At 48.0% G+C, this 12,427-nt stretch overlaps 1 protein-coding gene across 12 annotated transcripts in view; it reads left to right on the plus strand.

Annotated features, from left to right (window-relative positions):
• Positions 1 to 12,427, plus strand: part of PKNOX1 (PBX/knotted 1 homeobox 1) — a 141,719-nt gene that overhangs the window by 119,949 nt on the left and 9,343 nt on the right. For 7 of the 12 annotated variants that reach the window (XM_007493192.3, XM_007493197.3, XM_007493196.3 and 4 more), the window contains 3 exons: positions 1,488 to 1,564; positions 6,720 to 6,892; positions 10,700 to 10,900. In XM_007493192.3, the coding sequence (XP_007493254.1) occupies positions 1,488 to 1,564; positions 6,720 to 6,892; positions 10,700 to 10,900 (451 nt within the window). Of the gene's footprint in view, positions 1 to 1,487; positions 1,565 to 6,719; positions 6,893 to 10,699; positions 10,901 to 12,427 lie in introns of those variants that run through there. The other 5 variants (XM_007493198.3, XM_056797092.1, XM_056797091.1 and 2 more) reach the window with 2 other exon arrangements.

Here is a 12,427-nt window from a genome sequence, read left to right on the forward strand (position 1 = left end):
CGCCCCCCTCCCCCCTCCTTCCTCCCTCCCCTAGGCATTTCCCCCTTTTCTCTGCCCAGCCACCCCCTCCCCCCCTCCTTCCCCCCTCCCCTAGGCATTTCCCCCTTTTCTCTGCCCCCTCCCTCCCTCCCCCCTCCTTCCTCCCTCCCCCATGCATTTCCCCCTTTTCTCTGCCCCCTCCCTCCCTCCCCCCCTCCTTCCCCCCTCCCCATGGCATTTCCCCGTTTTCTCTGCCCCCCTCCCTCCTTCCCCCCCTCCCCCATGCATTTCCCCCCTTTCTCTGCCCCTCCTCCTTTCCACTCCACGGTGAACCGGACAGAAGCCTTTATCGGTGATGACCTGTGCAGGGCCAAACCAGCTATTGCTTGTGCTGTTTGACTCCGCCTGGTGTAGCCCAGAGCAATGTGGTCCTGACCTCTGGGGAAATGGAAGCCAGAGGTTTCATGGAGCACTGGCCGGCATCCTGACGGCCTGATGGTGCCACCCCGACCTCCCAGGCCTCTTCCGGGGGGGGGGGGGGGGAGGGGGGGTTCCCTTGCTGGCGGCTCCCTACAGAAATGCTCCCGTACATGAATACATGTCATGAACACGTGTGACGCTCAGTCGTGTTGTATGTGTTATCTGCGTGTGCGCACGTACATGTATAGAACGGCAGCGTACGTGCTTCTTGTGCGCAATGCCAGTGCAGTCTGTCTTCATTCGTGCTATAGTAAGCTTTATACGGAAGCCCCTTCTGCCTGCCCAGCGAGTCGCAGTGCAAAGTCCGACCGTGTCCCGAGTGCTCCTGACTTTGTAACCTGCTTTTGCATCCCTCAAGTCCCTCCTGTGTGCCAAAAGTCAGGCTCTGCCCTTTCCGGGCGTTCATCGTTCCCTCGACTACGATAGACGGCAACTGTAGGGGGAAAAAGCTGGAAAAACTGTCCGATAGAGGAAATTCGTCCTTTAGTTCCTTAATATGGACAGTTTTACTTATGGTTGAATTTGAGGTATTTTAAGTGGCTAACTAACCAGAAAACCAAGCTGTCTCTCATTGGCGCTTATTGAGCTCCTCTCCAAAGCGGGCGGGCTGTGCTGTGGTCAGGATATAAGAAGTGATGATGTTCCCCATCCGGACACTAAGCAGTCTATAGAGCGCACACGCAGACGTGTCTCCCCGGGGCACTATTTGGAATTGATCCCCACGTTAGTTTATTCAGCGTCAGCAGCTGTGCGGCGGGAGCCTCTCCTGGGTCCGACACCACCGGCTTCTTGCCCTGCTCAGCTCGTCCTGTTTCACCGCAGAAGGGCTGGCGGCGCTCTTAGACGAGCACCTTTCGGACAGCTCCCCTTAGGGTGGGCAGAACGAAGCGGCCACGTTTCCTGGGCAAAGACCAGGCTGGTCCTGCTTCACGCTTCCTTGTTGCATTTTACGTTTTGCCTCAGTCGTCCTTATATGTTCCCTTCTTTAGAAATGGAAACTAACGGGTCATTGTTAAACCTTTTTTCAGCATCCCTATCCAACAGAAGACGAGAAAAAGCAGATCGCTGCTCAGACCAACCTGACGCTCCTCCAAGTAAACAACTGGTAAGATCAAGAAACGCCCGTTAGTAAGTATTCCTATAGATCCAGAGCGTAGCTGGCTGGTGCCGAACGCCAGTCCCTAGAGGCAAGAATCCTGAGTTCAAATCTGGCCTCAGACATTTCACTAGCTTTGTGACTTTGAGCAAGTCACTTAACCCTGCTTGCCTCAGTTTCCTCATCCGTACAATGAGCTGGAGAAGGAGGTAATAAACCACTCTAGTATCTTTGCCAAGGAGACCTCGAATGGGGTTGTGAAGAGTCAGACGTGACTGAAATGAACAATAACGGACTGAACAACAATAAAAGTGAATCCAGAAGATTATGTTGAAATATTTTTACCAAATAATACAAAAGACTAGAAATCCGAATTTCCTTCATTTGGCTTAGAGGGAAGATAATAAAATAATGCAAAAACAGTCCTGTTAATACATAAATGTGTTTTCCATCTAAATTTCTGTGTTTAGTTCAGCCCTCTGGCCTTTTAAGCAAGGTGCCTTTTTTTTCCATTTTGCATGTAAGATCTTCTACAATCTGGCTCATTCCTTTTCTAGGCTCAGTTATCATCCGTCCCCTTTACATACTCTGTATTCCGACTCCCAACTCTGGACCTTTTGAACCAGCTGGCCCATGACCCCCCCCTCCCCCCCCGAAATGTTAACCCTTTGGGGTCAGTGACTGCATCGTGCCCAGCACAGCCACTTGAACAAACAGTGGGCACTTGGGAACGCTTTCAGTCAGTTGAAGTGAGACGGGTTGTACACTGTACATTCCTAGTTTGGTCCCCCAGACGGTCCAGTTTAAGAGCTTGGGTCCGAATTGGTCAGGCTCTGCTCTCTGACCTCTTTCAAGCTACATCCTGGATGGTTCCTGCTGAACACAAATTCGGGAAGCCAATCTGCACCTTACTTAGTGTGACCCCGATCCCAAGTAGGGCTCCCAATGTTGGCGTCCCTGCAGAGAGGGATCCTTGGATGTCAGTAGGAAATAGTATTCTTATCTGACTTCGGAAATTCTAACGTTGGGGAAGAAGGAATGAGTCCAGCAAAAGAGGCGCCCAGGTGAGTTTCTAAACCTGCGTCGGAGTTGACTGTGTCGTGACTCGTGTCCCTTTCTTGGAGGAATTCACGATTTGAAGATGTGACATTCTCCCCAAATGTCGTTTTGCACAAAGCTGTATTCTATACTAGAACAAAATAGACACATCTATACATATAAATCTGTCTATCTATCTATAGGGACCTGAGAGCCAGTACAGAAACATCGGTCAATTAATCGTAAACATTTAATGTGTGAACAGCACTGTTAACCATTAGAAACCAAGTAACAAAATTGAAATTTTATATCGATAAAACTCAATGATTTGGGTCCACAACCTCTCAATTTTTCCCATTCACAAAATGGGGATGAAGATGCTGCTTTTCTCCCGACCTCATGAAAATTATTGAAGTGTCACTCTAGGTTTAGATTTTTCAATTTAATTATTTGTGCTTTATTTTTTGCCATATTTTTCCAGAAGATAATCGACAATTTTGCCCATCAAATGATTTGTATCCACAGATCTTTAATTTATGATGATTCATAATAAAATTAGCATTCATTTAAGAGAAAAGGTAACAAATTCTGCCATAAATAAATGTCAAAAATCTTCATACTTGAAGTTTAAATTGAAAGGTAACTGAAATAAGTTTAGGGAAAGTTTTTTTCTCCCCATAATTTCACAATTCCTTATAAATATATTTAGATGTATTTCTATCTTAAGGACTAATTTTATGTATTGCATTAAATATTTACATTATTGTGCATTGTGAGTTGATTCAGTTAAGAATAATGGATACTTAAATAATGTCTTCATTACATTATATTATCAGCTTCATATTCATGAAGTATTGAGTACATTACTTGGGTTTTTAAAAAAAAAACAAACCTTACCTTCTGTCTTAGAATCAATACTGTGTTCTAAGGCAGAAGAGTGGTCAGGGCTAGGCAATGGGGGTTAAGTGACTTGCCCAGGGTCACACAACTAGAAGTGTCTGAGTCCAGATTTGAACCCAGGACCTTCCATCTCTGGGCCTGACTCTCAATCCCCTGAGCCACCCAGCTGCCCCCAGTTTATATTCTGAATGTAAAGCTTTACAGATACCTATGTATTTTGGTATATTGTTATCTTAAAAGTTAATTGATTTGAGTTCTATAGTTATAGTTTTTGTAAAAATAGATAAAACCTTTAAGATCAGGCTTCTTTTTCTTCACCTGATAGACTTGCTTATATTTTATAAATGATTATTATTTATTAGACTTGCTTAATCCAGAAGATTTAAAAATAAATTTTTAATTAAATCTCAATGAATATTTGCTACTTCTTTCACTCTCTATGGTTTCCCTTCCTTTTGTAGTCTTCAAAGCTCCAACTTGGAGTGGAAATCTCTCCAGAAGATGGTTTAACTAATATTCAAGAAAGAAGTAGCAAATGTTGAGAAATAGCAATGGAGCGTTCCACTTGAGGAGCTGTTAGTGTAATGATGCAGCTGCCATGTTACTTTTATTCCAGAGTTCCGGTTCTAAGCTGTGCCTGGGTTAAAATGAGAAAAACTTATAAAAAAACCTGGTATTACTCTAATTGTTGGAAATAGAGTAGCATATATGTCTTAGTAAAACAGTCATAGTCCACAAAAACATATAACATTAGAGGTGGAAGATCCCTTAAAAAGCAATTCTTCATTTAGTAGATTCGGAGAACACAGCCCAAAAGATGAACTCGCTGAAGGTTCTAAAGAGTTAAGAGCCAAGTCTTGACACAATGTGTCCACGTTTTTCCAGGCTTCCACAAGGAATAAAGGTTTAGCATCTTCTTCAAACAAAACATACTTAGACCCATTAAGTGACGTGACTTACCCATTTGTCATTTTCATTCATTTTATTTGGCTTTGACTTCATCCGCCTTGTCTCACATCATTACATTGCATTGGCTTATTGGCATTCATAAAACAACATTTAAAAAAGATATTTCATTCCATTTGGATACAGTTTACTAATTTCCAGTTAATTAAAGCATTTGTTGATGGTTTTTTAATATTATAGCCATTACCTGATCTACAGAAAAAGTTAAGTAAAATAAATGCCTCTGAGTGATCGTGTACATGACAGTCTAGACCCCCAAGCCCCTGCCTCTGCTGAGTCATGAGAAATGTCTTCTGTGTCAGGGGATGAGGCTAATCATTCTAAGTTGTTTCCACTTATATTATTAGTCATTGATTTCTTTGGTTCTGTCTTTTCCACTTGGCATCAGATCATGGGATTATAGGAAAAGATTCCGTGGGAAGAAACCTCAGAACTCATGCAGACTGGCTCACATTTCTCTACTTCTTCATATTAATTTCTTACAACACAATAGTAACATACCACAATTGTTCGACCATTCTACAATTGATGGCTTTCATTTTTTTCCAACCATAAAAGTTCTGCTGCAGATATTTGAGTACATACAAGACCTTTCTGTTGACATTTTTGGAGTTTATGGACCCAGCAGTGGGGATTATTGAGGGTGAAAAATTGAGTGTGTTTTAATTACAAATTGTTTTCCAGGATGGTCCCATCATTTCGTAGCCACTAGCAATATATCAGCATATCTGTCTTCCTATAATTCTTCCTACACAGATCATTTCCCTTTCTTATCATCTTTGCCAATATTATAGAGCTGTGAAAATTCAAAAGTATTTGTTGTCATTTCTCTTATTAGTGATTTGGAGTATCTCTTCATGATTGTTGGGAGTTTACAACTCTTAAAAACTGTCCTTACAGGGGGCAGCTGGGTGGCTCAGTGGATTGAGAGCCAGGCCTAGAGACGGGAGGTCCTGGGTTCAAATCTGGCCTCAGACATTTGCTAGGTGACTCTGGGCAAGTCACTTGACCCCCATGGCCTAGCCCTTATCACTCTTCTGCCTTGGAGCCAATACACAGTATTGACTCCAAGACGGAAGGTAAGGGTTTTAAATTAAATTAAAACAAAACAAAACAAAACTGTCCTTACCCTTTAGTTATTTTTTAATTCCCAGGAGAATGATTGGCTATTTGTTTTACTTCTGTTCATTCACTGTGTTTCTTGGATTTCGAACTTTTATAGGAGATATTCAAAGAAAAGCCCCCCCACCCCCCTGCGCCCCGGCAGCAGTTTCTCTTCTAGCTATGCTGATTTTGTTTCCACAAAACACTTAAAATTTTATAAAAATATATAATTGTGATAGCAAACCTGCTCCCTTCATGGCTACTGATTGGAATTCCTCTAGAGGAATACATAGATCAGATACTCTTCACAAGCGGATAGAAGGCAAAATTCATCATCCTCTTACTAGCCTTAGATGAGCTTTTTCTAAAATAGCCAAGACAAGTCCTCTAGGTACTGGCACATTCTCGGGCTTGCACGAGCCATCCTAGCTTGGTGCAGCTAGCTGGTGCTTATGCATTCTTAGATGACATCTCCGGTCCCCAGATCAGCTTCGCTGCACCGTGCGGCATCGGAGCGGGACTTCAGTCAAGGAGTTCTTTGGAAGCCCGGGCTTGTATTAAACTGCCCGTTGCCCTTTGGGGACACACAACTAAGTAATCCCTCTTATCTAGTGGAAGTTATTGCGCCTTTTCTCCTCCTCCCTTCCAGGGCTTCTCTTCATCAGCTTTCAGTATCCCAAATCCTTTCAGCTCTTTCTTGTATGGCCTCGTTTCATATTTTAGCTCCAGCTGAAAAGGCAATATGAAGGCTTATACCCTGGCTGCAATGGCTAGTAAAAATCGCTGAAGTATTTTGAGTGAAAATATAGGAAGTCAATCATGTTTTTCTTGTGTTCTCTCCTTGAAAGAAAATGGAGATTGTTTTCTTTAGCTATTAACCTTACAAATACCTCCTCCTCCATCTCTCTCATCCTTCCCCCATAGATTAAAAATAATTTAGAAAGGAGGGAAAAATGGGAGAAATATCAGGACCCACAAAAGTGAAACATTTAGGATATGTTTCTCATGAACTAGTTTCCATACTTAATAATTCCCATTTTTATTACTGCTTACAGTAATAAAGAAGAAACCTAATTATGATGCTTGTGTATTGTTCTTGGCCGGGAATTTGGTCTTTGGGAGCCATTCTGATCTAAGATTTTTATTTACTGATTAGGTTTATCAATGCCAGAAGACGAATTCTCCAGCCAATGTTGGATTCCAGCTGCTCAGAAACTCCAAAAACAAAGAAAAAAACAGCTCAGAATAGACCAGTTCAGAGATTTTGGCCTGACTCTATTGCATCAGGGGTTGCTCAACAGCCACCTAATGAACTTACTATGTCAGAAGGTAAGAGAAACAAAAGTCTTATTGCTTTTATATAATACTATTACAAGTACCAAAATGAAGATGTATACATAGAAATGATTTACAGACCCCAGATGATACCAATTTTTTTTGAGAAAATGACTTTATGTCTTAAGTAAATATAGTCTTTAATTTGTCAAGTCTAAAATTCTAAACTTAGAAATTGTGAACAAAAACATTCAACCACAGACAGGAATGAGTATAAAATATAAACTGTTTTAAACTGCCTATTTTTGATGAGAATAATAATAAAAGGTTCCATATGCTTCTAAATTCCCTTCTGAAATGTTTCTGCATATTTTTCAGATTTTGACATTAGCTTTTTTAAGGTTTAGTCATTTAATATGTAATTAGCAGGATAATTCAATATATCACTTCACTAAAGTAAAAACATAGTTATTTGGATTTATCCTTTCTTGCGTTGTTGGGATCCCTTGGCCTTTTGCCTAAGATCAAGCGTAGCAGCTGATGTTGCGGCGATGCTGTTCCATTTATACAGCCACAGCTTATTTAGTCTTGGAAGTAGCAATTTCCCACTTGGCAGTCACAAGGAATGCCGCTCTGACTGTTCTTAACGATCTTCCCTGGAGGGAGGGCACAAGGGAACGCGGCTTCCCTTTGTGTGTGACTCCATTCGTGGAAAGAGCTTCCAATGAGGACGGTCTCTTTACCCGTCCAGATTGGCCCCTAGACTGCAGCGTGGGCCCTTGGAACGCCCTGGGGCGCCGAGAAGTCCCATGACTTAGGCAGGCTTTGGAGCAGGGCCCCTCCCGGCGCGATGACCCGCCTGCACAGCCGCAGCGCTGAGCCATCACTCCGTGGTGCCCCAGGCGGGCCCCCAGCTTCTCCTCCCGCACTCTCCAAGGAGCTGCCGCGTCCTGCTGTGCCCCCCGGCTTGTCCAGAGCTTGTCTCCGGGGCCCTGCCGGCCCCTGACGCACCCCATCTCTTGCTGCAGCGTATCCTGCCTGCTTCCAGGCTCTTCCCAGTTCTGTCTCTCCTACGTCTCCTACCGTGCTTCGTGCTTCCCAGATTACATAGAACCTTCTCCATTTGGCTCTTTAAAGTCCTCCATCACTGGCCCCTGCCAGGCTTTCTGGTCAGCCTCCATCTCTCTCCTCCCCCTGACCCTGGGAGCCGGGGACACTGGCTCCGGCCTCCTGGCTCCGTGCCTTTCCCTGGCGGTTCCCCAGATCTGGGCTCCTTTTGTCCTCTTCTACACCTCCTGGCTTTTGTGGCTTCCTTCAAGCCTCAGCGGAAGCCTTTCCCAGCCCTCTTGAGTCTCGTGCCTCCCCCAGGGGTGTCTCCAGGCTTCTGGCGCGTGTCTTGTTTGGACGCAGTTGTGACGTGTTGTTCTTCCCCTCTCCCAACTCAGCGAGGGCTCGAGAGCCAGCTGAGGGCAAGAACTGCCCAGCTGGCATGGAGCCGAGGCCCAGAAAGCCCGCTGCCTTTGGGAGAGCTCCAATGCTCAGGGTACCTTTTTCTGTGGTTGTCTCAGCAGCCCGTGGGCACCTAGACGTTCTTTGAGGACCTCGCCGTCCTCACGCTCATCCCTCCTTACCATGCCCTGCTCTGTCCTTTCTTTTTTAGAGTGACTTCCCTGAACACCTAGGGGTGTGTGTGTGTGCGCGCACGCGCGTGTGAGTGTGCACGTGAGTGTGCGTGCATGTGTGTCTGCGCCTGCATGTGTGCATGTGTGTACGGGTGTGTGCATGTGTGCGTGTGTCGGTATGTGTGCATGTGTGTCTGTGTATCTGCACGTGTGTCTGTATGTGTGTGTGCATGTGTGTCTGCGTGTGTGTCTGTATGTGTGCGTGTGTGCATGTGTCTGCGCGCGTGTGTGTGTGCGTGTGTGCATGTGCGTGTGTGTGTGTGTGTGTGTGCGTGTGTGTGCTGGTGTCTTCAGATAGATCTCGTTTCCTTTTCTGTCCTCAAGCTTTCATTCGTGAGCAGCTCCCATCCCTCCTGGCTGACTGCCTTGAGCAGTTCATTCCGTGGGATCCTCCCAAGCTTTTCTGTGAGCCCGTTTCTTCTTCTCGCCCAGAATTTGGGGCGCACGCGTGACCTGTGGCGGAGTTTCCCACCTGTTCTTGGGGTTTCTGTCATCTCCACACCAGGAGTTAGTCCCTCCCTGCTAGTGAAGAATCAAAGTCAACACAGTCCCAGAGCAGCGCTGCCTTTTATTGGCCCCTTTCCCTTTGGAAGAACGGAGTCGTGGTAAGTCAGGAAGCTACACCCTGCTTTGAGAGAGAGAAAGGCAAAGGCTCCCGGCGCTTCCTGGAACCAGGAACATGTTCCTCCCGATAGGAAATACATTCTTCACGGAGGGCCCTCTCTGCCGCCTTCCTTTTCAGTGCTTGTTCCGGGGCTTCATCCCGCCCGTTCCTGGGGAGGCGCCTCCCTTCCTGCCTCAAAGCTGTCTCCATCAGGTTTGGGAAGCCCCACATCTTGTTTAGCGGCCTCTGAGCAGGGCCGTCTTCCCTTCCAAGCCGGGTTTACCCGATTCTGCTGGCTCGCCTTTCCTCTCTTCTCTCCCTGGGACAGCCGTGCCTCGGGCAGGCTTGAAGGAAGACCCCAAGAGACCAGGCAGGCTTTTGCAGACAACATTCTCCAGCGTTAGTAGGAACAGGGATAAAGGCATAGAAGTGAAGGCGTTAAAGGCATTTACAGGCTCACTAAGGCTTCCTCAGCAAGTCGCCCCATTGCATAGGTCTGAGCCATGTTAGAACCCCGACAATGACGTCACAGAAAGCTCGTCCCACAGCCCTCCGATACGCTTTGCCGCCAAAGCCGTGCAGTCCAGATTCCAAATGGAGGAGAGACGTTCTCTCCAGGTGGCGAAGCCCTCCACATAGTCGGGGGGGTCCACGTAGTCCAGGGGGTCCCCATCGTCCGGGGGGGGCTCCATATAGTCAGGGGGGTCCCCATAGTCCGGGAGGGTCCCCATAGTCTGGGGGGGGCTCCACATAGTCCGGGGGGGGCTCCATATAGTCAGGGGGGTCCCCATAGTCCGGGAGGGTCCCCATAGTCTGGGGGGGGCTCCACATAGTCCGGGGGGCTCCATATAGTCGGGGGGGCTCCACATAGTCGGGGGGGGTCCATGCAGTCCGGGCGGGGGGGGGCGATAGGTCTGTTTCCAAGGCCCACCACACTGCAGGCTCCTCACGGAGACCATCGTCAGGAAAGGGGGCGGCTAAGTAGACAAAGAAGCTGCCCTGGACAGTCCTTAGACGTGTCAGACCAGGCGCGGGAATACACGGAGCCCCGAGCGGACTCGGAGGAGGAGGAGGAGGCTCCAGCCCCCTCCGGAGGCTTGAACCCGGCCCGGCTCCTTGTCGGTGGCCTCTTGGTGATGGCCGGGCTCAAGGCAGCCATGTGGTAGACGTGCCTCGGCCACAGGGGAAGTGGGGGGCACCGTCAGAGACACTTGGGAGTGGGGAAGGGTGTGCAAGTGAGGAGCCACCCAGGGGTGGCGCGGGTGCTTCAGGGGCGTCCATGCAACGTCACGGTACTCTGGGTCAGTTCCCCGGGAAAGTCCGGGGGGGCAGGAGAAAGGCTCCCCAAAGACGCTGTGAGCGGAGCGAGGTGGATGCCGGCGGGAGGCGCTCCCGCCCTTGGGGAAGTCATGGAAGGGCCAACGCCGCGCAGAAGTAGCTGGGGGCCCCGTGGGAGGGAGGCGGGCGGACTGCTATAGAACGGACTGCCTTCGAAGGCAGGACGGCTCTTTGTTTAAAATGTCTGAATTCAAAAGGAAATTTGAGACACTTTTTAAAATGTGTTCATGATTTTAGGATTAATTTGCAACAGGATTAAAGAAGAGAGGGAGGAAGAATTGATGTGGCAGAAAGATCATTGTAGGGCTGATATTTATAGCGTGGAGCACTTGGAGGAAGGGCAGGTGAAGGCCAAGCTAGAGAACTCTGACGAACAGAGGCAGCCCTACGACATCCAGGTCCTGAGGAGCGTAAGGAAAGAAGACAATAGCAAAAGAGGTAGTGTTTTCTCAAAGACAAATTGCATCCATTTTAAAGTTTTGCTAAAGGCCTAGTCATATGTTTAAGATTATTTCCTGTTCATAGCGACCCAATAGAAAAATGTCAAGGAAAATATCCCCGACCAATTACATCCCAAACTTGCCATTTACTTCTTTTTTTTAAACCCCCACCTTCCATTTTAAGATCAATACTAAGTATTGATTCCAGTGTTAAGGGCTAAGCAACTGGGGTGACGTGACTTGCCCAGGGTCACGCAGGTAGGAAGTGTCAGAGGCCAGATTTGAACCCAGGACTTCCCCTTTCCAGGCCTGACTTTCTTTCACTGAGTCATCTAGTTGACCCACCATTAACCTCATAGAAAGCCCAATCCTCGGTGTCTGGAGAAGGACACGAGGTTAGTGTCCTCGCTTAGCCCCAGTCCCCAGGCCCAGGCTCGGCTTTTCAGGGTTTCCAGGCCAGCGTGGGCCCTGCCATCCTAGTTCCAAGGTGTCCTGGCTCCATCGGGATCCCCTCTCAAGCAGTACAAAGTAGAAACGAGCTCCCCACACCCACGTCTGGGAGCAGTACGAGAGGGGCAGGGGGAGCCCGGGTCTCTCCCCAGGTCAGCTTCTGGCGTCTCCACTGTGGATACCCCTGAGATCCTGACCCTCTGCGTGCGGCCCAGGACGGAGGGAGGATCCGTGTCACCAGGCTCAAAGGCTCGGCGTGAAGCCTTCTGGACTCGAGCTCTCTCCATGCTAAGTGAATTGGCCGTGTCTAGACATGCCCCCGAACTTCCTTGAGCTTGGTGTAACGGATGCTTCGCCGTTTCAATGGATCCAAGGCCTCGTGGACTTGGCCATTCCCTCGGTGTTTTGTGTCCCACGGCCACACCCTACTAGCAATCCTTCTCGATGAGGACCGTGCAGGTGCTGGGGCTCTTCCTCTTGACCCTCCTGGCTTTAATTGAATATTCTTCTCTCTTGCTACAGAGTTGCCTCATGTCCTTCCCTGTCGCTGGTTCCTTGGCTCGCATGTTGCGCTGCCTTCCTCCTTAGAGTCAGCACCAGGCAGGAGGGTGGGAAGGACCAGGCGACCGGCCTCACGCGACTGGCCCAGCTCGGAAACGTCCCAGACCAGATTCAGGCCCAGAATCTCCTGCCTTGAGGTCTGGTCTCTGTCCTAGAATGTGCCGTGCTGAAAAGGTCGCTGGGCTCGGGTCTCAAGGGCTTTAGTTGGAATTCTGGCTCTGCCACATTGTATCAGTTCCCGTTACTGTTCTGCCACGTCCAGCTCTCCGTGACCTGGTTGGGGCTTCCTTGGCAAAGATCCTGGAGAGGTTTGCTATTTCCTTTTCCAGCTCATTTGACAGATGAGGAAACTGAGGCAAACAGGGTTCGGTGACTTGCTTAGGGTCACACAGCTACTAAGTGTCTGAGGCCAGATTTGAACGCGTGAAGATGAGCCTTCCTGACTCCAGGCTCTGCCCTCGCTGCCCACACGCAACGTCTGTCACCTCATGGCATGAATGTACAATGCAAAAGG

This window comes from Monodelphis domestica, chromosome 4 (genome assembly GCF_027887165.1).
Source record: "Monodelphis domestica isolate mMonDom1 chromosome 4, mMonDom1.pri, whole genome shotgun sequence".
Classification (NCBI taxonomy): domain Eukaryota; kingdom Metazoa; phylum Chordata; class Mammalia; order Didelphimorphia; family Didelphidae; genus Monodelphis; species Monodelphis domestica.